Raw genomic sequence first — 26,978 nt, 5'->3', positions numbered from 1 at the left:
GCCAAAACACTGCACTGAAAATATTCTGGCAAATCCATCCTCAACACATTTTGTCTACACTGGAAATGGTGTTTCTGTCCTGATTCAAGGCTCCAAACAGAGCCTTAGTTTCTTAGCCACATTATGTGGTGGAGATCCTACTGAGAATTTCAGCAGCTTGCAGATCACACAATGCATCACCAGCCTTGCCAACACCTGAATGATCCATAAACGCATAAATTATAGCCCATTGAGGATTTTTGCCACCTGCAAATCACACAATTCATCACCAGCGCCAACACCCGAACGCTCCATAAACCCAGAAAATGCTGTGTTCCAACCACCCACTCATCCAGAGTAGCTACAACGAACCAGTGTTTATGAAAGTAAAACTATCACAAAATTCCTCCAGGGCATTATAACGAACCAGTGCTTATGAAAACTATCAAAATCTTTTCTAATATTTTGTTCTTTTCGTATGAAGTTCTTTCCTACGTGCTACTTAACAGGGAATTGATTTCTCCTATAATATTAACAGGTCTTCCATCAAAAATGGAAGACAAAGTTGTTTCACACTTCTTAAGTTCCTTGGTTTTCTGTAGTGCTGCTTCCTGCAATACCAAGCAATGTCTCGTGTAACTGATCAAGCAGATAAAGACAAATTGAAATAAAGAGCATAGAGGCATTTACTTTGTGCAAAAGCGTGCTTGTTTATGAAGAAACAACCCTTGTTTATGCAGGCCCCACAATGTGGCACAAACACAGAGTGACTCCACATGGAAAAGCACTGGCCAATTTCTGGGTAACACTATGTGGAAAGCGCAACCATGTGGCACAAACACCCCCTTAAGAGTCCTATTGCCAGAAAACCAGTTACACAGATCCATGGTCTCACCATTTTTTAATGGCCAAGTCATATTGGCATGGTTCCTAGGTGTTGGGCTCGACATGGATCAGCTGCAAATGCTATTACCCCAAAAAAATGTTGCAACTAAAAATTATCAATTCTAAAAACTTCAACAATTCTTCAAAAACAACTCCCAGCCATTCTGGCAGTTTTTATTTCTTTTCATTTAAATGTTCCTGTGATCTAAGAGAGAAACATAGAAGAAGGAAATGGAAAGCTGCAAGTTCCTACTGAAGTGTTTACTATTAGAATAAAAGCACTCATACCAACCAAGGATAGAAAAAGTGGGAAAAAATATTTTTGTAAATGATAAATAACAATAATAATTCTATCTTTGCATATTTTTTTCCTTTCTGGGAAACATAAATTTCATGCAGGCAATGAATGCATATTATAAATATGCAAGCAAATCTGACTGTTATTTTGTAATTTTTCTTGATGATCATATAAATTATATATGCATTTACATGCACTATTCCTTTGAAGACTATTTTATACATATATCCAAGCAAAGTTCTCGAAGAATTAGATTCTCAATGAAAATATAAAAGGTAATAAAGTTTTGAGATGGAAGCATCTTCCTGCTTATTCTTCCTTTTTGACTTTTATTTGAAGTAGAACATTGCAAATACTGGTCAGCAACGAATCAATGACATAATTTATCCTCTACCTACTTGGCTAATTCAAAAGGATAGTTTCCTTTTCCTACTTCAGGAGGACTGCAAGTACTTTGAACCAATTACGCTGATAAATTGGGTTGGAAGATATTCTTTTCTTATTCTTGATAAAACTGTGTAAAAGGGCAGTTTTTCTCCATATGTACCACTAGGCATACCATTACTTTGGCTACAACAGCTGTACATCAACAAGGAACAACTCAAGGCACCAGAAAGCCAACAAAGTTAATTCACCTGTTTAGGCCAGGATGAAGACAATGCATTTTGAAGTTCCAAGCGCCTCATTGAGAGATTCTTCAAGCTCTCTTTCAATTTTACTTCATGGTGCTTTTTTTCCTCCAGAGTACATACTAGTCTGTTGAGAAATCTGGATGCATAGGAGCATCATCAAGACTTAGTGAGAGGCTACCACTTACCATAAAAAACCGTCTAAAACAAAAATATTGAGGAACCACCCAGAATCTTTTCTTCGATTTTTGTCATCCAGTACCATGCTCAAGATGCAACTTCAGAATCAAAAGGCAGAAAAATAATGTTAAAATTGATCTTAAAGAAGCATCTATGTCACATAGGTGCGGGTGCGGATGCGAGTGCGGGTACGTGTGCTGATGCGGCGATGCGGCACTTTAAAAAAAAAAAATGGGTGCGGGGGCGTGTATATATATATATATATATATATATATATATATATATATATATATATATATATATATATATATATATATATATATATATATATATGGACTTGATTAGGATTAACTGAATCTACTTTTGGATAGAAATGGACCTCAGTGTGGTTGACTTCACCTAACATATAGAAAGCTGTGTCCAAGTGTCGCACCTGCCCGAGTGAGGGTGCGACGCAAGTGTGGTGCCCTATTAAAAGAGTCCGTGTGACATAGAGAAGCATTCATGAATATGATGCAACGAGAATTTAATGAATTTTTTTGGATATGAAGGCATTAAACTATTAGAATTTGAGGTTGATTTTGGAATATGACAATTAAAGATGTGAAGGTTGTCCGTATATAGTAGCATAATAAATATCCAGCAGTCCCCACATGCCAAGATTACCTGTTTGGAGATTATCCCCGAAAATGTTCCTTAATTTTCTGATTTCCACTGTCAAGCACAACTTCCACTAACAAGATAAGCTACTGTTCGCCATAAGAAATCCCCCTCTTGACCATTCAGAAACTATTACTATGTTTAGGATGGTCTACAAGCATTACACTACTACAGAAAAATCCTTTTCATTCCACATCTCTTAAGGGGAGTCATAGAATAACCACGTATAACAAAAAAAGAGGTACATGCAAATTTTTTTATTGGTCATCTTTAAAGACACTTCCCTGTGCTGAAGAGGTTCATACACTAAAAAGGCATATAGATTCTACAAGCCCATCAATATGCATTCATCTTCTTTATCCTCTTTGATGACCTTTTTCATGAAATAGGAAAGAATTTCTTCTTTCTTGCTAAGATCTTCAAAATTCTCAGAAGCAGCATCAGTCCTTGCCCCATCTACCTAGGATCAACTTATGGACCTACTACTCAATAGTTATTTCCTTCAATTATTAGCCATGAAAACCGCAACATAAACCACCATATATGCAAAAGACCATGTAAAAACTGTTAAAATATATGGTTACCATATATATATATATATATATATATATATATATATATATATATATATATATATATACGTATTTTCTTTATGTTCTTTGTAGTGCCCACTAGGGGCAAATTAGTCTTTTAACTTGTAAATATGCATGTGCACTAGGGACCTTTTTTTCTTATTATTTTTTGTCCTTTTGTTTTTTCTTTATTTTTCTTAAAACATTTGATTGGGCCCTCATAAGAGCCTTGAGGGGGCTCCCAACGACTCTATGGGAGCCCCTTGGCTTCCAATATTTGTATAAATAGGGGTTCTTGCGCTACTCATTCTTAAGCATTTTCAATAAAGATTCTTTATATTTTTAAGTCCTCTCTCTCTCATACTGTGTGCGTTTATCACTTGGCCCCTTGTGGCTTATTGTATTTTTGCCCATTAGTGGCTTCTTGTTTGTATGCTTGTGCATCTCTTGTAGTCAAGTTGTGACATTGTTCTTGGCGCTAGTGTTTCATTACAAAAAGTTTCATCCAGACCTTGATACCGTAAAAGGATAATTAAAAGTTCTCATCAAATGCATGAACCTTTTAAATTTCCAAAACTTCTAACAGAAAGTCCTTGACGTAAACCTATTCACTTCTGACTCAGGTAAAGCACACCGTTCCCAGAATGATTCCAGGTCTTAGACCACTGAGATGACATGCAACATCCACTTGTAGTTCAGCAGCCCAGAAAGGCATTTGGATGCTTTCAAGGCCTACCTGAGTGCAACTATATTTCTATTATACAATACTTGCAAGTAAATAAAATGCCAATCTACAAAATAGAGAAATCCAAGAAACTCCTTTTTCGTTTTTCTGAAAAAGGACTCCATACAGTCTATTTCAAGATAACCATAGGGGAAACAGAATCCATAATATGATCCATCTCAAAATCAATGAAAAATCTGCCTTTCAAAATAAATTTCACCACCTCAGAATATGCACAGATTTCAGGAGATAAATGAAAATTCCATTAAAAAACTCAAATCATGCAAAATACTAAATTATTGATGACTCATAGTTGCTTGATAAATTAAATCTTTTCCATAGTCAATCACATAAGTTTTCATGTTTGTATGCTTTCATCTTTTGTATTTTAAGCAATAAAACAGTGAATTTTAATAAGTCAAATTCATATGAAGGAAAAAGGAAACAGATGTTGGACAGATAGAAAGAAATACAAAGGTGGAAGCAGGCATCCTTTGAATCCTGAATGAGCGGGACATGATGGTCACTATATATGTAAACTTTGCCATTACACTTAGGAGATGATTTTTAATGGCACATATCAATGTTGTAATTATCAGATCGGAACCATATCAGAAGAGCTGGCGATAGGGGTGCATTGTACCATATCATATCGTAAGATATGGAAAAAACATTTTAAAAATCACAAAAAATAAAAATTACATAAAAATCAGAAAAAATCCAAAAAAAATAGAAAAAATCATAGAGTAAAATAGAAAAAAGAAAGAAAGAAATCAAATTTAAGCATTATGAACAATTAAACATACACATGTATTACTGTAACGTGAAACGATATTGTAACAAACTAACAACTAACAAAACAAAAGGTTTACTATTAAATAGTCACTTCAGATAACAAACAAAAGAAAAAAGTTTTTAGTAAACAAATTATAACAATCACAAAATACAAAATAAAATAAAATTTAAAATAACTATAAAAACTAAAAATTATGACCACAGAGTTTAAGTAGTCAAACTACAATATTAAGTAAACTTAATTATGAACACTGAGATGAATAAATATGTAACAATATCAAACATAAAAGCTATAATTATGATGTTATGACAATGTATCCATTACATATGTCAAAAGAGTCTGAAATTAAACATTAAAAAATAAAAATAAAAGTAATAAATCATTTCTTAGTAAGCATTAAAAAATGAATAGGACTCTACTCACAATAAATTTTAAAAAAAAAACTTCTATTTTTTTGTTCACATAGCCTATGAAATAAATGAATAGGACTCTACTAAAGTCTTATTTATGTAAAAAGTTGCCACTAAAAGTGGAAAAGAATCCAAAATAAATTACTTGAAAATTTTCAACACAAAAAAGTGAAAAACAGCCGTATCCTATGATACCGAGTGTATCATATGCTCTGGTTTGATACGGTCCAATACACTGCATTTTCTGATTCAGGGGGGTATATTGTATAGCATGGGCTGGTGACACTGCGATACACCGTATAACACCAACACATTTAATAATATAAAGAGATGTTTCACTGTTAACTTGCCTGAATTGTTTGGTGATGTTCTCACTTAGAGAATAGAAAGCATACTATGCATTAAAGATCTACAGCTTGCAGACTATTAAGCTATACAACAATAGCGGTCAATTGGCATCTTAGCTAACTAAATTTTCACCTTTTTTGTTTACTTGGCTAGGTCATATAATTGGAGAAGCATGCAGAATCCCTCTAGGATTTGCACTACCACTTGTCCACAAAGAGCTCTGAAATAGCAAATGAGGCATCCTGATAAACATATAGAATGCTTTCAGATTTTGGTATTCTGCATCTGCGCTCTTGATGTCATATTTCATCCATTCTCAGTATAAATCATATATGTAACAGGTTCCTATTCATGCTCGTTATAAATGTTATTTGGTGGTTACAACATATTCTACTTTTACATACATGCCCATTTCATTCCATAATATTTGTAATGAATAATTGGACCACCACCATCTTCCAGGCTTCCAGCTGTAAACTCTGTCACCATATCATCCATACAATCTTCCGTTCTCTTTCTTGTAGGAAGCTGATGCCATTAACCACCATCCTTTCAAATGAACAGAAAGCAGTTTATGTTCTATACTACCCTCACATATAGTTGGACTGTCAATGTGAACAAACTAAACCTGATTTGTACAATGGCACCATAAGGTGATGATTTGTTCAGCTTCCATCATTCAAAGAAATTCGAAGTTTCCAAACCAATGCACAAAGAACATTCTTGACATTGGACTTCATGCTTGATCATGTATACAAGTTTTGTAAAACTAGCAAATAGGGACATGAATGTGCATTAAATATAAATATATTTAATTTATGTAAAAAGTGTACATGATTACGTACATGCAAAATCTAATACACTAAAGCATGAATATATTTTAGTTGTAAATTTTTTAACAATTATAAATTATTATTGCTATAATCATTAAATAATAAAATACATTTTAACAGTAAATTCTTTGACAACAATAATAAAATATTATCATCATAAACATTAAATAATAAATTCAATTTGAAAATTGAAATGTAATGCAAATAATGACAAATTTTGGAAGAAAAGTGCAAGTACTTGCAAAATAAATATTCAAAATCATAAAAAGAAGTTAAGCACATGGTGTTGTGTGTGTCTGACATAGGTTTGATTGTAACGCCCCAAAATTTCAAACTTGCGAACCTTTCAGAAAACAGGCAAGACACTAGAAAAAATCTCTTTCCTTTCAGAGTTTGTTTATGAAATCAGCGAAAGACTATTCTTTTGTTAAATTCAGAAAGGCAAGCTGACAACTTTGGGCACGTTAGCTAAAAGAACTAAAACTCACTACACATGATACTTGCAAAACACTTGGAAAAACCACTTTCATTTAAAGAAGTTTTCAAATAGTACAAAATTCGGATATCCAAAGGAAAATTCGTGACAAAACCCAAAAACGTCCAAGACGCGAGCTAAGAGCAGGAAAAGAAAATCTTGAAACCATCTTGCCATCGCCCATGGTGTGCCTAATCATCACCTGTACCTATAGAATGGGTTAATTTCGCGAAAAACTAGTAGGGGCACAAGAGAGACTACAGGAAACTGAATTAAGAGCATTTAATTTAGCATGCTAAGCAGTTTAAAACAGATCAGCAGTTAAACAGGTAAGCAGTTCAAAGCAAGTAAGCATTGCAACTGTCAAACGCAACATGACGATTCATTTGGTCGTAAGTTGTGAACTACCACGCAACAAGCAAGTCTCATGACCCATCAACCAATGTGAACAAACTTTATGTTTCGATATTACTGGCCTGCGGGTACGCGCAGACAAATCTTAGAAACAACTGAGACTAGTTTGGGCATCTGTTATTCTATGTATTTTCAATAACCTGAATAACTAGTTGAGTCCGCTCCTAAGAGGATGGCTTTAGCCGAGAGAGGATTCCCCAAAGGCAGGTACTTGGCAACGGATGCATCCAACTTTTGCAGAAGTCCATGTGATCTACCACCTAGGATAATGTCTGCTAGTCCCTTCCCTAACTCCAATGACTGGGGAGGCCGGATCTTTCCCCGTGAGGTGGTTATTAACAACCTGTCCATTGGAGTGTATATCGCTATGTCCTCTCCCTTGACAAACTACAAGAAACGAATGAGTGTGTCAGGGGTAAATTAACTGACGACTCATTCTATATGCTCTGGTCTTTTGACCAAATGAGTATCTTGTGAAGGCAATCCCATTTTTATGTGTTTACAGCATTGTGCATTTAGCACTATTCGAGGTCGCACGACTGTCTCATCCGATCATCACAGTACTAGCGTGTAGTGCACGACTACAAGTACTCTAGGATGAAAGGGGTATATGTGAACACCCCAAAATTTTCAAAAAATCCAAAAATTCCCTTTTTGCCCTTGACCTCACATCTTCTGAATAATTGGGTTAACTTCTGATAAAAAAAATCCATTCATTTCTCGGATTCACTGAAATCCAAATTCAATTTTATTTTTGATCCAAATCGGATATCCAGATCCAATTCTGATCTTGAATCTCTTATTTTTCAAAAAATCAAAAAATTCAAATTCTTCATATTTTCTCAGAGGTTTTTCTCAATTCGGGGTCCAATCTCAATTCAAATTCTAATGTTTTACCAAAATCTCGGACCCGGAGCCATTTTGAAATCCTAGTTCTGAAATTAACCCGGTGTTTTCTCAAAAACCTCATTTTAAAAATCCTTATATCTCAAAATAAAAGTTTTTGCAAAAATACTTCAAATACCTCATTTTTTAAAATTCTCATGTTTCCCTTATGCTTTTGGGGTTTTTCTTTCAAAAACTCGGAAAAAGGTATCTTTTAAAATCCCTTTTTAACCAAAAACCCCTCTTTGAAAAATTCTTTTTCCAAAAACCACCTTTATGAAAATTTCCAAAAATTGAAGGACCCCCTTTGAAACACTCCTAACGACTTTCCGTTATAAAAGAAAGACGCAAGGTCTCCTCTCTCCATCGCTCTTCACCCCCGCATTGGCCCTTCTCTCTCCTTCATGATCCTTCCCCTTTCACGAACCCACCTTCTCTCTCTCCCTGGTGCCTCTTGTAAGTCGATAAGGGAGGTCCATCGCATTGCTATCAGGAGAGAAACATTGGAATCCATCGTTCACCTCAGCATTTCATCTCTCGCTCTCCCCTCTCTACTGAAGAAGGCTCTCCTCTCTCAGAATTCCTGCAAAACTAAGGTAAGTCGCCATTCATCTTCCCTCCCTTTCATCGTTTATTCACAAACTTCTTTGATTTTCATGGGTTTTAACGCATGTTTATAGTTTGATTTTCTATTTTCATTTTTTATATCCGCATTTTGATTTCCAGCGTTTATTCCTGTGGATTTTCGATTTTGATTATCTTTCCTTACGCATCGATGATCGACAATGCCTCGCAATGGCATCACCGATTCACCCGGTTCTTGAGCTCCAGTTTAATTTCTGCATTTATTTTATTTTTATTTTTTTTCTTCGTTTCTCTGGTTTTTTTTTTATCTTTCTTGTTTTTTATCCCATTAATCCACCACGGATGGTGTGGGATCGCCTATAGCAATCTCAATCCATCCCTGCCGCTACATCAATGGAACTCTCAAGTTCCAACATCTTCTTTCTTTTGTTGCAATTTTCTTTGGCTTCTTTATTTCTTATTTTCAAGGCGATTGGCTTTCTGGATTTTGATCATCTATTCGCATTTTTTATTATCCCCTGCAATCTCATCATGTACGCATATTTTTTTTTATTTGTTTTTCTTTTCTTTCTTTTTTTTTTAAGAACATCATTCTGCAAAGCTTCCTTCCTGGTAACTATGGTTTTACATCTTCATCATATCTCATTTTCTTTACCTCGATTATTTCATTGGCTTCTTATTTATGATCGCTTGAATAATGTAAGATCATTGTGATCAATACCATCTGTGTTGAGTTCATACGATTCAACGCTCATTTGTTTTTGTTTCTTTTTTTTTATCGCAATATCATCTTTAGTCTTGCAATTGCGATTTCATCTACCTGCCATTGCGTTCATTTTCATGATATGTGTGTGTTACTTCATAGCATCATCACCATGATTGTATCTTTTAGCACCCACCAATCTGTTTTATTGATCGATTTTATTTGTCAATTCTGTTTGTTATATTTCTTCCAGTATCCGGCTTCAGTTGTGTGATTATTTCCATCTCATTTTTTTTATCTCATTTAGTTTGGGTCGATTGGTACAGCAAGAGCCGTTTGTTTCGATGGATGGCCTCCTGTAATGGGCCTGCTATCATTTTGCAATTTCATACAGCATTAGATTTCTTGTTTTTGGCATTATATCATTTTCCTGCTTCATGGAAATGCCCCTGTTATCCTCATGCATCAATTTATAGCAGCTTCATCCACCGTTTTGCATCATGTCTTTGTTATGCCAGGGTCTGTCTCTCTAATACTTAGAGGGTTTTCATCATGCTTTCCTGAAATGTTCGTTGAGCTTTATCTATCCATGTATATCATTTGGTGTCTTTTGCATTTACCCATCCGATGTTTTGAAACAAATGCGTGGATCGTATTTAGCAAGTAATGCTTTCAGACGTCAGGTAAATACCATCAGCATCTACATATCCCATATGTTTTAGTAAAGTGTGTTCAAATCATCATGTTTATTACCCAAAAATGCAGGGATTCATAGGTTTCAATCATTATCATAGCAAGCACTTCTGTATTTTTTTTTTCTTCTCTTTCTTTTCTTCTGTCTTTATAAGCACAAATGCTGACTCCATTTATCCAATGTTGGGCTTCATGATATCTTCCTTGTTTTGGGTAGCTTTTTGAACATCATGCCTCTTGTTACACATTTTTCTATATTAAATCCCCTGATTCAGCATCATGCTAGTACATGCTAAATATTCCAATATCAGCAACATGCATTACTTCTTCACAGTGATTCGTATTTTCCACCATTCTTGTATTTTGTTACGACATCCTATTACAGCCTTCATCTTCATTTGCTCCAGAAAATACCTCATTACAGTGGGTCACTACAGCACCCTACGTTTCCTGTATTCATCTTAGCCTTTTATCATTCACTAAAGCCTTTTAGCATTATCCACTACCCTGCGCATGTTCATTCTCTGTCACTGCCCCATATACCCTCCTGCACACACATCCATCCTATACCTGCGGTCGATTTAAAACAGAGGCCATGAAATTTTGTTGATTTTATTGTTAAAATATATATGATCTGTAGGTTTGACAGTGGGTAACAAACACTTCTTTTATTTTGGAGGGATTGGATGCAGCCATACTGACCATGATGAGTTTTTGTTTTGGATTCAGAATAACGTTGTGATCTGGTATTCATAGGGTGGAGGTGGCATTAATAGGTATGCCGGTAAAACTAAAATTGCTTTCATTCTGGAATCAGAATTTTCTGGATTTTGCAGAATTGCTTACTCACTCGCATGCTACTAAAAACCATTCATTTTATCTATATTTAGCATGGTTTATTGGAAAGTAATTTGTTCTATATATGTTTCATTGGGTTGCTCATAGCTTGCTCTTGCCTTGTGATCGTAACCTTAATGTTTCGTAAAACTGAAAGCTCACCAGTTCATTTTCTGCAAAATCTTGACTATGAGTAATCAGATTCTCTACCTGGGGTTCTGAGGCATTCATCTTATTCCGGTATATTTTCTGGAAATCTGAGATCTGTGGTGGCACTCAGAAGGTGTTAAGGTGGAGAAATGAGTTCAGTTAATGGGTTCCGACCTATTTAACCCATCCAAATTGTTCCCCCCGAATGGTGGTCCCATATTTGGTGTGGATGGAGAGTCGTCAAGTGATATAAGGTTGGTGGCAAGCCTGTACGAGGTTCAGCTCGCAAGTAGAAGTTTATGTTGCTGGGCTTGATCCCTTCACTGTGAACTTTTAAGTGACGTAGGATTGGTGACAGACCTATGAGATGATGAATTTGTGACTAGAAAATCATGTGGCTGGGTTTGAGCAAGCATTGGAGGGAGTCTCTGTACAGATCATTTGCTGTCAGCAATCTTGGAGTCTTGTGGCGGATGTTACTAGGATTGTAGGGGTGAAAGTTTGAGTTAGCTCAAACATGTCAGCGACTCAGTTTTACCATTTTATGCAATAAGGGTCATAGTCATGTGTGTATTAATCCATTTTTCACACCCCACCTGTGCACCTTAGCCTCACAACCAGCTTCCCCTGTGGACACTACTGTCAACACCTTGACAACTCTAGTATATGTTATTGCTGTCATCATATGGCAGCAACACTCCCACCTACTGTAACCATCTACACGGGCTGTTAATTCTCATTTAGCTTGCAATACCCAGCCATTCACTGAGATTTGTTTTGATCATCTGCTAAGCATCCGGTCTGCTCTAAGAATACTGTTATTTCTTCTTTATATTGTCGGTCCAGGAATGGATTTCTGGATTTATGGATCAAAACCATGTTGTGAGGTGCCATGGCCTTCAAGGTCGGTCTTACTATTGAATTGACCTAAAATATTGCCTTAGGGTCTACTCAAACTGACGCTAATAGTGCTATGTTAGCCATGTAAAATCTAGCATATGATTGGATGATAACTGTCATGCTCGATTTAGAGTTTGTATATATTTTATTTTACTACAGATTTTGCTGGAACCCAATCCCCTGTATCCTTTATTACCTACCCAGCCCACCTGCTACATATCACTTGTGGCAACCTCCTACACTCACCCACTGCAGCCTTACATACAGCATACAACCTGTGCATTCGTCTGCAAAAGCCATCCCAATTATAGCTTCTATGTAATTATCCCACACCATTCATATCCCATCCCTTTGCTCCATTAGGCCACAATATCCCTTTCATTTAGCATGAGCCCTGTAGGCAGATGTAATATGCATCAAACGTCATGTTTAGGCAATACATGAGCAATCTCTTACCCAACATCCATAAGCATTCTGGATCTATATTCTCTCAGTGGCCCAGTATGTCATATAAAAAAACCTAATGCCCATTTTTATCATTTAGGCATGGTCTTGTCCACCTTATTCCCAAGATAGCATTTTTTTTCATGTTATGTCTTGTTTTGTAGGGAATATATAGAAATGTTATTTTCTTTTCTAGCTTAGAAACTGTAAATTCCAATCTCAGAATTGTAACAGATAGATTATAATGAGAAATTCTCATTTTCAGTCTTAGATTAGAAGGTATGAGCATGCATGTCTTCTAGAAATGTTTGTTGCATGACATTTTCTCTTTTATTTCAAAAATTCACGAATGGGAACACGAATGGCACGTGCACCGTTCTAATAAGAGGTATTTAATCTTAAGCAAATGACCCACATTGATGGCTATAGTCAAAATGTGGACAATGCTTAGGATTTTTATCTTTTATGGAATAACATTAGATCCATACTAGATCTCCTTCAAAAATCATCATATTTTTCTAAATATTTTCTTCTTTTATCAGAGTTTTACTTGAAATTAATTCAAAATATATATCAATGGCCATAGTCAGGATATATTGAGAGTTAATTTCATTTCAAACTCTATAAAGGCACCAAAATGTGTTTTATTCTTCATCTGAATTTAAATATAGATTATTTTATAATACATTTTATGACCATAGTTAGAGATGTATTATATTTTCAATCTTATTTTAATTCTCCTAAATAATGAAATATGTTTTTCAATATCCAATTTTCAAATTCTTTAATTCATTTTATTATTTAGGATAAAATTACATCATATTTTCAAATTATTTTAAATTTTCTTTAAAAATCAAGTGATTTTAAGACAATTCTTCAAATATCTTCTTCATTTCTCAAATTAATCTTCAATTCTTATTCATAAATTCAAATTCATCTTCATATTCTCAATTCTATTTTTCAAAATTCAATATCCCAATTTCAAAGTTCAATTTAACTTTGAAATTTCAAATTCAAAAATTCAATTTTCAATTCAAATCAAATTTCAGAGTTCAATTCAACTTTGAAGATCCAAATTCATTTCCATGATCAAGATTCAATTTTAAATTCGATTTAATATTCAAAATCAAATTTCAAAGTTCAATTCAACTTTGAAATTTCCAGATTCATCTCCTGATTTCAAAATTCAAGTTTGAAAATCAAGTTTCATTCTCTATCCTTCTTTCCAATTTCAAAAGTCGATTTAGGATCTCTCAGATCCAATTTCAGGTTTCTAAAAACCAATTCTATCTTCAAATTCCATTTGGACTTCTCAAATCCAAATCTAAGTTCCATCTGGATCTCCAAAATCCAATTCTATCTTCAAATTTGGATTTCTCAAATCCAATTCCAAATTCCATCTGGATTTCCAAAATCCAATTCTATTTTCAAAAGTTCATTTGGATTTCTCAAATCCAATTCTATTTTCAAAGTCCATTTGGATTTCTCAAATCCAATTCCATTTTCAAAAATCCATTCCCAAATCCAGATTTTCAATCCAAGTCCTATCTTGAATTCCATATTTCAAAACCAATTCTATTTTTAAATCTCATCTGGATTTCTTAAAATCCAAAATTCTATTTCCAAAATCCCTTTGGACTTCTTAAATCCATTCTATTTCCAAATTCCTCTGATATCAAAACCTTAAATCCAGAATTCGGTTCTGTTTTCATAATTCATCTAGATTTCGAATTTCACCTTTCAAATTTCAAAGTCTAAATTCAATTCAAAAGTTCCAGATTCAATCTCCATTTCAAATTTCATTCTCATCTTCAAAATTCTATTCCAATTTTCTATCTTCAATATTGAATCTTCCTTCTTCCAAAACAAACCTAAAGTCATTTCAAGTCTTTTTGATCTCAGATATGATTCCAACTTCAGAATTTAGAAGTTGTCGTTCTCAAAACTCAAGTTGATTCTAAACTTTGAGTTTATATCCATTTCAAGTCAACTTCAACTTTCAAAAAACCATTTCTTCACCATATTCTCAAGTTTATTTCAAAATTACTTGGAAAAATCCCAAAAAAATTGAATTCTTTTTCTCAAAAGCATACATCTTTGCATTCGCATTTCACAAGCATGATTCTTTGTGCATTCTTAGACTTAGATTAAATTCTTAGACAATATTTAGGCAAAGCAAAATGCATAAATTCGATCCTTGAATCGGTTACCCCTAGTAAAGGCGCCAGGAACGGTCGAACCTCGTACCGACGAGCGAATCTCGTCTCTCCATTTTTCCGCAAATTTTCAAAAATGAAGGCAAGTAATTTCAAAATATTTTCAAGGTCAAGTGAGACCTTTGCAAAAGAGTTCCTCTCTCTTTCTTTTCTTTTCTTTTCTTTTCTCCTCTCTCTTCTTTTCTATCTTTTTATTTTCCTTCAAAAAGGAGAATAGAAGTTAGAAAGGTAAAGAGAAGGAAAAGAGGGAACACAAGAGGAAAAATTTTGCAATGATCACAGTATAATTCCTCAATAGGAGCCTCAACAAAAGTGTTTCACAAAGATGTAATGTTTCTCAAACTTTACTTTTGACAGTATTTATCTTTTGAAACAGCCAACATTTGGCATGCTATTTTCTAGAATTTCATCCGCTATCATGGTATCTACATGCCTCGCATGACTCGATACCTGCCTCGATGAACGGGATACGGGTTTCTCAACAGAACCCCAACTAAAAAGTTTGCTCAAGCTCCAATTCGGGGTTACCCAAGATATGTCGAATATACGAACAGAACCAGCCAATCACATCCTTCCAAATACTTCGATTTGGGCAGTCTTTGATGCTTTTGCGCAGCTCCCTAAATTCTCAAGTCTACTTTGCAGGACTGTTCACATGAAAAGCTAGAATCCTTGTTGGGGATCCCTCCCCTTAGACGAGGATGTATCGTTAAACTCCTGACTCAACTCTTGTCGCAAGAGGGAGAGTGGTAAATGCCTTTTGCATTCTCCACGATGATGCCTTTTATAGAACATGCAATGAGCGAAAACTTGAGCGTCATCTGCAATGGCAAGGCAATAACGAAACATTTGCAAAAACAGGAGCCTGGGCGCAATGCGCGACGACAAAGTAAAGACATGACAGAAAGTAAAGGACAAGGATCGCGAAATCGCGTCCTTGAATTAAATGCGTACTCGTATAAATATATATATATATATATATATATATATATATATATATATATATATATATATATATATATATATGCATATATATTTATTTAATTGTCCTTTTTAGTTAATTGAACTCAATTCAATTGTCCAAGTCCTTCGTGCAATATTTCCCTACCTTGGGGAGTTGTGAGCTTGTTGGCGTCTGTAGGTGTAAGCAATTAACGGGTCGGGTCGCTGGGCGCGAGTGGGATCCGTCGTACGAGCTGCAAAAGCGAGACGTCAACATGCTATCTCAATCAGAAAGATAGAGAAGACAGGGGCACTGCCTCTGTTCTGTCGTGAAAAAGGCAGAGGCAGGGGCAACGTGCCTCTGCAAACCTATTTTAAGTGTAAGAAGCAGGGGCAGGAGCTGTGAGCCCTTGCCGACCTGCTGTCAGCGAGAAACGGGGAGGCAGGGGGTTGCACCCCTGCCTGAAGAAGACAACGAGGGAGGCTTCGCCCTGCCTACCGAAAGAGCAAAGAGGCAAGAGTGAGGCCCTTGTCCGCTAGCCACAAAGGGGGAGGCACGAGGGTTGCACCCCTGCCTAATGAAGGCAACGAGGGAGGCAGGGCGAAGCCCCTGCCTGCTGGAAGAGCAAAGAGGCAGGGGCCAAGAGCCTACCCGTTAGCATAAAGGGGGGGGGGGGGGGACAGAGGGCTTTATCCCTACCCGCCGAACTTAGTAGAGGCAGGGGCAACACCCCTGCCTACTAGAAGGAGAAGAAGGCGCAAGGAGGAGGCGCAGCCCCTCCCTCGCCAAACTTAGGGTGCAGGGATGGGGCTCGACCCCTCTCCTGACCAAAAGAGGGAGCAGGGAGGGGCTCGACCCCTCCCCTGTCGTCAAAGGGAGCAGGGAGGAGGTTGGGCCCCTCCCCTGCTAAAGGTGGTACAAGGAGGGGGTTTGACCCCTCCCTTGGCCGCAAAGAGCACAGGGAGGGTTCGGCCCCTCCCCTGTCAAAAGGAGACGCAGGGAGGGGGCTCGACCCCTCCCCCGCCAAATACGGCACGAAGGGAGGGGCTCAACCCCTCCCTCGCAAAACACATCGCAGGGAGGGGGCTCTGCCCCTCCCCTGCGATTTAAGGCAGCAAGGAGGGGCTTTGCCCCTCCCTTGCTATTGAGGGAGGCAGGGAGGTGGCTCAGCCCCTCCCTGCGCAAACGGAGAAGTGAGGGAGAGAGAGACGAAAGGAAAAGGAGGAGAGTACTCGGAGGTCGCTGGCGGCGTTGGCAGACGAGCGAGAGAGAAACAGAGAGAGGAAAGAGGCGGTGGTGAGGTTGTCGGCGCGAGGTCTCCGGCGAGCAGACACAAGAGGGGGTCGGGAGGAGAGAGAGAGAGCAGAAAGAGAGAGAAAACGGAAGAGCAGAAGGATAGGAGGTTTCGAGAAACATCCCCCCTTTGCCTCACTGTCTTTAAAAGGCAGAGAGAGAGGCGGTGGCCTCGGGTCGGGTCCGGATCCGACCCGAATCCGATTTTTTTTTTCGGGTTTTACATTGATTGTGCCCATAAAGTGTCGTACTGTGTCTAATGTAGTGTCATGTCGACATTGGACGCACACATGTTAAGTGAAGTGTCCACATGACATAGTTGACCATGAAAACTTTCCATCATACAGATAATTTTGATCAGATATAAAAGTAACTTGAAATAAACTTTTAACAAAATTATGGGGAATGAAAATGTTTGAGATGCATTTGGCTCGTGTGTATATTGACAATTTGAACCCAGAACAGACGCCTAACTTGTTATGATAAAGACAGAATTTCAAGGATACTAAGAAAAAACACTTCAAGATGCTGTCACTCTAAGTGGGAACTCATGTTAACCACTTGCATATACAAATCAAGCATCTGTTAGAATCAAATGCTGCTAAAAAAGAAACCAAAATTTTACCTCGATATCCTCCTACAGACCAACATAATAATATCATGTTGAAAAGAATAAAAAAGAAGCCGGTTAAAGCTCAAGGACATAATTTGTTCCAAGTAACAAACATTTTACTGAAAATATCGACCCTGGACTTCAGGAGATCATAGTAGTAGGCACAAAACTATGGTCGTTGCAGCGAGCGTCTTAATGTAATAACTTTAAAAGCATATTACCAATTCACTCAAGAAGGGGGTAAATGCATATCATATCATTAAGTAGTAAACTGGTTGATCCATAGAGAAAAATAGCTGCAAGTTAAAAAACAAACATATTCCATCCCAGATAATCAGGCAATACTGGTTCAAATATTTAGCACTCAATGATAAGATAATCAGGAATTACCTTTTGGAATTCAAAATCATAATGAGATCACGTGTTTTCCTATTTGAAAGAAGAAGAATAGCTGACGAGATGTCAGATAACATAGTCTGAATGACATCAGGAGAGTACTGCTGTAGTGCCGAAGGAGCAACGGCCTGAACTTGATGTTGTAAGGAGGCTGTTTCCTCGTTTCCCATTTCCACAAGCCGTTGTGTAAGAAATGATTTAATCTGTAAATACATATCTAAGGGTAACTTAACGAGCTTAACAAAAGAATTGCATAGCTCTAATCTACAATGAAAGATGACATACTTAAACCATGTAAAGAAGGCATCTTAACTATTGCACAAGCAGGTCCTGCAACAATAGCTTGGTCCCAAAAATTAAGACCATGCACATCAAGGGACAAATTCCACATGATAATTTTGAAGAGTAAGGCATTATACAAGCCCTAAATCCTATCTTGCTTTATATTTCTATTAAACTACATTTGATTTTTCACTTTGAAGATATATATATCCATAACCAGCTGGTGCAATTTTTAGTAACGCTTGGCATTTGGAAGTTACATTTTAGATCCCTCATTGTAGCATTTATCAACTGATGTTAACCTCATATCTTCTACTGCATAAGATCCTCAAGTAGTTTTTTATGATTTTCTTCTTTCAGAAGGCATAAAAAGAATCCCTTATGAACAAAGTAACAACAGTGAGGAAAAGAAGGATATGTGGCAAAACAGTCATCACCACCAGTATTCAGATCATGACCATAACAGATGCGGTCCTAGAAGTAGTTTTTTATGCTTTTCTTCTTTCAGATGGCATAAAAAGAATCCCCTATGAACAAAGTAATAATAGTGAGGAAAAGAAGGATATGTGGCAAAAAAGTCATCACCACCAGTATTCAGATCATGACCATAACAGATGTGGTCCTAGCATACAGTGCTTGAGTCAGGCCAATGAGCTCTGGCAGCATCCTGATGCTACTTGGTAAAAGATAGTGAATTGTTTCCACGGAAGAGGAATTCTGACCCTGAAACAAGTAAAATCAACTACCAAAAGTACACCAAATCAAGGTCATCATTCACTTATTACCTGTACTGTGATCTAACCAATTGGCTAACAACAAGCTAGTGTGACTACATTAGCTATCCCAGGACAAACCAGTGTGAACTGTGAAGAAATTCTTAATGAAATCAAACTCAGATAACAGTGAATGGCATAGGTAAAGGCAGACCTTGATCTGGGAGTCGTAGCGACTACTTAGCATCTCGTAGAACTTCACATATGAAGAATACTTTTCCAGAACTACATGCACGTGTGGTCTAAGCCCATAAAGCAGTCCACTGAACAACCTCAATCAACAATTAACTGTAACAGTGAATGGTGTAGGAAAGGGCTGACTTTGATCTAGGAGATGTAACCACTGCTTGGCATCTCCAAGAACTTCCAATATGAAGAGTTTTCTCTAGACCCACATGCGTGCACTGTAATGAAATGGTGGTCTTCAACAAATGCACAAATAACTCACAAACAAGTGTCTATTGGAGACACTGCAAGCATGACCCTTGAAAGGGTATAAAGGGAAGAACACTTGAAAAATAAATAATACTTTATTCATGAACAAAATGCTTAAGAAGCATGGTAATTTACATTGAAGGGGTTCACCCCTATATATACAAAACAATGGGAGAGAGAGGAGAGCTCATTTTGAGCTCTCCAAAAAGAGACGTTGGATTCCAACGTCTCTTAATATAGCTGTTGGACTACAGTCCAACAGCATTTATTATTATAGCTGTTGGACTATAGTCCAACAGCATTTATTATAGTTGTTGGACTACAGTCCAACAGCTACTTGCACAGTCAAGTTCCAACAGGAACTTGACTGGATTGACTGGATCAAAATATCTAGTTTCTATTGAACTAGATGCTAAAAAAGAAAATAAAAAAATAGAAAAAGAAAATAATAAAAGAAAATATAATAATATTAAATAATATATATATATATATATATTGCAGTTTACATTTTAACACTCCTCTTCAAACTTACGGTACAATGAGCGAAAGTTTGTCTAAGAGGAAGTGAAATCTGGGAGCAGCGAGAGGCTTGGTGAAGAAGTCTGCTAATTGATATTCTGATATAACATATGGCAGATCAATGGTTCCATGTAAGTATTCCTCTCTGACATAGTGACAGTCCATCTCAATGTGTTTAGTGCGCTCATGGAATGTCCGGTTGCTTGCAATGTAGATCGCACTTTTGTTGTCACAGCACATCTTTGAAGCTTGCGTTGCTTTAGCTCCCATATTTGCTAGCAATCGTCTGAGCCAAACAACCTCCATAGTGGTGGTTGCCATGGCTCTGTATTCAGCTTCGGTGGAGGAAAGAGAGACTTTCTGCTGCTTCTTGCACCTCCACGAAATTAAGGTTTCACCTAGGAACACACAAAAACCAGTAGTTGAGTGTCTATTATTGGGATCACCTCCCCAGTCAGCATCAGTATATGCAATTAAATTTAATGAAGATGAAGCAGACAAGAAGAGTCCTCGTGAAAGAGAGGATTTTAAGTATCTAATAATACGCAAAATCGCTCCCATGTGCACAGAGGTGGGAGCATGCTGAAACTGACTAACTGTATGAACCGCATGAGTTATATCTGGCCTAGTAATGGAAAGATAAGAAAGAGCTCCAACAAGTTGTCTATAAGGAGTAGGATCATCAAGAAGTTCTCCATCATCAATTTTCATTTTAACATTGACAACTTCTGGAGTGTCTACTTTCTTATCATCTGTAATTTCAGACCTGGAAACGATATCAAGAGCAAATTTAGATTGAGATATCAAATACCCTCGAGGGGAATAAGCAACTTCAATGCCTAAAAAATATCTTAATAAACCTAAGTCAGTCATTTCAAAGTGAGTTTTAAGAAGAGATTTGATAGTTGCAACTCCCTGTTTGTCGCCTCCGGTGATGATCATATCGTCCACATAGAGAAGAAGAATAATGATGCCTGCATCAGATTTCTTAACAAACAAAGCAGTGTCAGTTAAACAAGGTTGAAAACCAATATCAAGCATAACATGACTAAATCGGTCATACCAGGCTTTTGGAGCCTGTTTAAGACCATAAAGAGCTTTTTCTAGACGAAGAGCTTTACCCTTAGGGATACTAATACCAGGTGAGGCTTCCATGTATACTTCTTCAACGAGATTCCCATTCAGGAAAGCATTTTTGACATCTAATTGAAAGATAGGTCATGTTCTAAAGGAGGCCAAGGCTATTAAAGTTCTAACAGTAGTCATACGGGCCACAGGAGCAAATGTTTCTTCATAATCGATGTCATACTCTTGGGCATATCCTTTTTCTACTAAACGGGCCTTATATCTTTCCAGGGTCCCATCACTTTTGGTTTTGACTTTGTATACCCACCTACAACCTATAGGTTTCTTACCCGGAGGAATATCTTGTATCGTCCAAGTATTGGCCTTTTCTAGTGCATCCAATTCTATTTTCATGGCTTCTATCCATTCTATATGATTTTTTGCTTGAGAATAGGATGATGGTTCAACATATGATTGTATTAATGTAATGGCGGCCCTATACGTGGGTTAAAAAGATTCATAAGACACAAATTTTTCTGGAGGTTTAGAGATTCTAGACGTTCTTCTAGGTGGGACTTCAGAGTATTTTTGTAATGCACATGGAAGATTTTGCTCTCTACGTCTTGAATATTGTAGACTAACATCCCTATGGATTTGCTCTTCATTATCATCATTTTCAACAACAATAGGACTTTGATCATTGTCAAGGTCACATCCAACATCACATTCATTGGATTTTGAAGTTGGATCAATTAAAAACGAGTATTCAGTGACATCCTTGGATTTTTCAAATTCAAAGAAGCTTTCTTTTTCCAAAAAAGATACATTTCTTGACACATATAATTTGTCATTTTGAAAATCGAAACACCTGTAGCCTTTTTTATTATCAGCATATCCTAAAAAGGCACATGGGATTGCACGAGAAGAGAGTTTATCATTTCTGTTGGTGAAAACAAAACATTTGCATCCAAAGACTCTTAATCTAGAATAATCTGGAGTTAAATTAACAAGCTTTTCTATTGGAGTTGTATTCTTTAATGAGGAAGATGGCATCCTATTAATGAGGTAGGTGGCAGTTAAGACCGCTTCAGCCCAAAAACTTTTTGGAACTTGATTTGCAATTAGCAATGTCCTAGTAGTTTCCATAATGTGCCGATGTTTGCGTTCGGCTAGGCCATTCTGTTGTGGAGTGTGTGGACATGATCTTTGATGTGTAATACCATGTAAATTGAGATAGTCTTTGAATTCGTTGGACATAAATTCTCCCCCTGAATCAGTGCGAAAAACAGAAATATCATTTTGAAACTTATTTTTAACCATTTTATGAAATATTTGGAAGTTAGCAAAGACATCAGATTTATTTTTAAGAAAATAAATCCAAGTATGTCTAGAAAAGTCATCAACAAAAATGACATAATATGTATAACCACCTTTGGAAATAACTGGTGCGGGGCCCCAAACATCCGAATGTATTAACTCAAGTGGTCGTGAGGAAACAAAAGTTCTACTAAGAAATGGTAACCTTTTCATTTTGCCAAGAATGCAGTCTTTACAAGAAAAATTTTCAGAATTACAAAATTTTTCCAAACTTGGAAAATATTGAATTTTAGACATATGAGGATGGCCAAGCCTTTTGTGCCATAAATCCAATTCTAATTTCTGAATATTATAACAAAATGCATTCTTGGGTAATTCCAAAAAGTCCATGTAATAAAGTCCTCCTTCTCTATGGTCTTCCCCAATCAGCTTCCCTGACTGGCGATCCTGTACCCAACAACCATGAGAAGAGAAGGAGATATTACATCCATAATCAGATATTTGCGAGACAGATAAGAGATTCAAATTAAGTTTAGGGATATATCTAACTTCTGGGATAAAAAATCTTTTGGATTTTTGAAGATTTTCAAAACATCCTATTCCTTTTACTTCGAGAGATGTGCCATCGGCTGTAAAAACCTTTGACATACTTAAGTCATTTTTAAGACATTCGGATAGACTATTAACATTTGGGGTCATATGAAAAGAAGCACCAGAATCTAAAAGCCAAGGAAAGTTACCTGGATCGGAGAAAGATGCAACTGCCGCTCCAGTTGAGGCTTCGGTTGAGGAGGATACCCCTTTGAGAAGAGGTTGAAGGATTTCCATCAGTTGAGTCATAGACACAGGTGCATCTTGATCTTTTGACTCAGATTCAACAGATGCAACTCTTTTTTCTTCTCTTCTTTTTAACTTTGGACATTGAGGCCTATAGTGCCCCGGTTCATGACAATGATGACAAAGAACTTTTCTTTTATCAAAGTCGCCATTTTGCCTTCCAAAATGAGGCGGCTTGTAAGTACGAGTATGATTCCCCGATCTAGATACAGCTAAAACGGAGTCATCATCAACTTTTGGAGTACTTTTTCTAAGTCTATTTTCCTTCATAGTGAGCTCTTCTATAGTATCAACAATAGAAGGAATTTTTCCACGATGTAAAAGGGCCGATTTGGTGGATTCAAACTCCGGCCTTAGACCATTCACAAATTGATAGAAATGTTCCATATCGAATTGCTTTTGGCGAAGCTCGATGTCTTCGGCACAATGCCATTTGGGCTCAAGAAGAGCCAACTCTTCCCAAAGTTCGGACAACTCATTATAATATTCTCGAATAGTTTTATCTTTTTGAGTCATTGTCCGAACTTTATCTTATAAATTGCATACATGTGCAATATCTTTAAGGGAATACATGTTTTTGAGGTATTCCCAAGCCTTATCGGCATGCTCAAACTTAGCTAGACTAGAGCATTTTTTAATGTCTATGCTATTGATGAGCCATGACATAATTTTTGCATGCCCTATCCTCCATTCTTTCCATTTCTTTTCATAAGTGGCTAACGCCTTACTCTTCTCTTCTTCCGTTAGAGGAACCTCTTTATCACCCTCTTTCTTGGTAAGAGATAGTTTAGGTTCCAAATCGGAACCATCCACTATACCCCATAAACCTTTTCCCCAAATGTGGTGCTTCATAATCGAAGCCCACATTACATAGTTAGTATCATTTAGCTTCATAGGAATGATGGTGATCTTGTCATTGTCATCCATCTTTTACAAGGGTAAGAGAGGAATAAATAGGAGGAGAGAGAGAAAAATAAAAAGAAAAGAAAAAGAGTAGACAAAGGAATAAGAGAGGATAGAAAACCAATTTTTTTTTGTAGCACAAGTTCGCCTTTCTTCAAACAAATCTTCTTGATCCAAGAACAAGGTGATGAAACACCTTTTGTAAATGTGGCACGAAAATCGAGGCGGAAGCACTTCAAGATCTAAGGATTTCGTAGCTCTGATACCATGTAATGAAATGGTGGTTTTCAACAAATGCACAAATAACTCACAAACAAGTGTCTATTGGAGACACTGCAAGCATGACCCTTGAAAGGGTATAAAGGGAAGAACACTTGAAAAATAAATAATACTTTATTCATGAACAAAATGCTTAAGAAGCATGGTAATTTACATTGAAGGGGTTCACCCCTATATATACAAAACAATGGGAGAGAGAGGAGAGCTCATTTTGAGCTCTCCAAAAAGAGACGTTGGATTCCAACGTCTCTTAATATAGCTGTTGGACTACAGTCCAACAGCATTTATTATTATAGCTGTTGGACTATAGTCCAACAGCATTTATTATAGTTGTTGGACTACAGTCCAACAGCTACTTGCACAGTCAAGTTCCAACAGGAACTTGACTGGATTGACTGGATCAAAATATCTAGTTTCTATTGAACTAGATGCTAAAAAAGAAAATAAAAAAATAGAAAAAGAAAATAATAAAAGAAAATATAATAATATTAAATCATATATATATATATATATTGCAGTTTACATTTTAACATGCACACACACTTCACACATGCACACACGGACATGCACACACACACATGCACGCACCCATCCACACCCCCCCCCCCCAACACACAATGAAAATAAGATCTCAGTTCACAGACTATTAAAAGGTAATGAACTCTTCAATGAAGCAAAATAAAGAATACGGCAATAAGATCTCAGTTCACATGACATACCTCAAACAAATCATCAAGGAGTTTATTCCTATACTCCGTCTCTAAAAGCTTACTTCTAGGTTCTCCTTTGGCCTTGTTGAGTGAAGAGATATCCAAATCAGAAATTTTAGCTTCCTGATCTGCATCAGATATAATGCTTTCATCTGGTATTTCCACCTGAGCATTTTCAATTGGTATTTCCACCTGAGCATTTTCAATACTAATATCCCAACATATTTCATTGTTAGAACTCTCTTTGTTGAGGCCATTCACCAACTCATTTGCTGCAATGTCATCAGAGCGTATGCCACCATTTAACAAGGATTCATTCAGGTTTTCTTCTACGTTGTCTATTTCATTTGAACCAAATCCAGTGTCAGGGTCCTCAGCTTGATCTACAACACCAATTTCCCAGTCAATACCAGAAGTATCCAGTGTGATATTCCAGTCAATAGAATCTGCTCTGTCACTCACATCATGCTCCTGTTTCCCCATCATAGGAAAAGATGAATTCAACTCGAATTGAGCTTCTTCTGAAGCCAAGATCTCAGGGTCCATTGACATATTCAAGGAAGGAGGATTTTCACAAAGATCTCTCAAATTTGGAAGCACATTGACAGAACTTTTCTGCAGTCAGCAATGAAAAACTAAATCTATCAGCACATACAACAGCATTAACCTAAATGTGACTATTGTGTAAGCATGAGATTACAGATTAAGATTCCCAGGCCTCCAACAATTCCTTATGTTAAATCCTTTAGTGCTTTTTCCAAAGTACCTTCAGTGTGAACATCTCTCACAAAATTCAAGTAATGTTCCATAGATTTTGATACTGAATCACCATTAAGAACTTCACAAGTCTTGCTGAACGTATCAGAAAGAGACTTTGCAGATTCCAGAAGTTCAACTCTGATATTTGTCCCCTTCAGAAGCAAAACATATAGGTTAAACTCATCAAAAATCAAAATAAAAGATACTGGAGATAATTGAGGTCACTTACGGAATCACTGATTTCTCAGCAGCAGAAAAGAAAGTATTAAGTTCAAAATTGATAAAAGGATAACCCAGAACTGACCTGCAATCCTAGCTCTTGGCAGGATTCTTCATATTTAGCTGCTGATAAAGATATGGCTCTTTTGATGTCAGCCGCTTTACGGTCCATTTCTGATAGTTGTTGCTGAAGCTTCTGTATCTGCTTTTTCTGATAGGGGCTTCAATTGACCAAGCACAAAATATCATACACCACAGCAACATAGCATACATAAAGCACAACTAACAACATACAAAAACGACATATTCATCCTATTAAGATACAAGTCAAAGATAATCTTTAATAACAAATTGACATACATGTCATAATTCACATTCTGAACCATAATTTGGGCAGCCTCACCAAGATAAAGATGATCCTTGTCATATGCTCGCACAATATATTCCCATTCACCCTGTGAAAAACAATAATCTACACATATATACACAATGTAGATAGAAAGAAAATATAGAGAAACAAAGTATCATGTTATAGATAAGAGGAAAGTGTATAGGACGAATGAGGCCTTACAGCTGAACCTGATAGGCGGCCAAAAATATTTCTAGTCTCCGGAGTTGACTTCAGAAGAATTTCACTTATTCGTTTTGCTTCCAAGTATCCTATTGCTGAAATTTGGTAACACAATACATTAAACTGAAAAACGGAAACTTCAAAACCCTCAAACAACGAGCATTTCAATCATAAATACATGTTCTGATTTCAGTTAAAAGAAGTCATAGTTTTTGGATCACAAAGCTGAATGAACGTGACAGCATCTAAATTGATCTTCCCAGATCAGAATTTATTCGTAATTTTTTTGAGGGAGAAAGTAAAGAATTTTATTAATGAGAGTTAGTGACAAAGTGTCAATCAAGGCTTGCCATGAAAAGTACATGCCTCAATACTTTGTTGGCCTACAATTCTAATTGGAAAATACTCAAAGATCTATAAGCACCAACAACCCAAAAGTGGCAGGAAA

The 26,978-nt window shown here is 36.7% G+C and overlaps 1 protein-coding gene across 1 annotated transcript in view; it reads right to left on the bottom strand.

Annotated features, from left to right (window-relative positions):
• Positions 1–297: 297 nt before the first annotated feature.
• Positions 298–26,978, bottom strand: part of LOC149830393 (CDK5RAP3 protein homolog) — a 38,691-nt gene continuing 12,010 nt past the window's right edge. The window contains exons 3-10 of the mRNA XM_090015449.1: positions 26,531–26,625; positions 26,320–26,414; positions 26,045–26,180; positions 25,734–25,892; positions 24,991–25,596; positions 17,856–18,064; positions 1,798–1,930; positions 298–590 (exon numbers count right to left, since the gene is read on the bottom strand). Coding sequence (XP_089871575.1) covers positions 471–590; positions 1,798–1,930; positions 17,856–18,064; positions 24,991–25,596; positions 25,734–25,892; positions 26,045–26,180; positions 26,320–26,414; positions 26,531–26,625 — 1,553 coding nt within the window. The 3' untranslated portion in view covers positions 298–470. The remainder of the gene's footprint in view (positions 591–1,797; positions 1,931–17,855; positions 18,065–24,990; positions 25,597–25,733; positions 25,893–26,044; positions 26,181–26,319; positions 26,415–26,530; positions 26,626–26,978) is intronic.

This window comes from Nuphar pumila, chromosome 8 (genome assembly GCF_984573655.1).
Source record: "Nuphar pumila chromosome 8, dmNupPumi1.hap1.1, whole genome shotgun sequence".
NCBI classification, from domain to species: Eukaryota; Viridiplantae; Streptophyta; class Magnoliopsida; order Nymphaeales; family Nymphaeaceae; genus Nuphar; species Nuphar pumila.
Note: the sequence above shows the minus strand (reverse complement) of the source record. Positions and strands in the feature narration are given on the sequence as shown.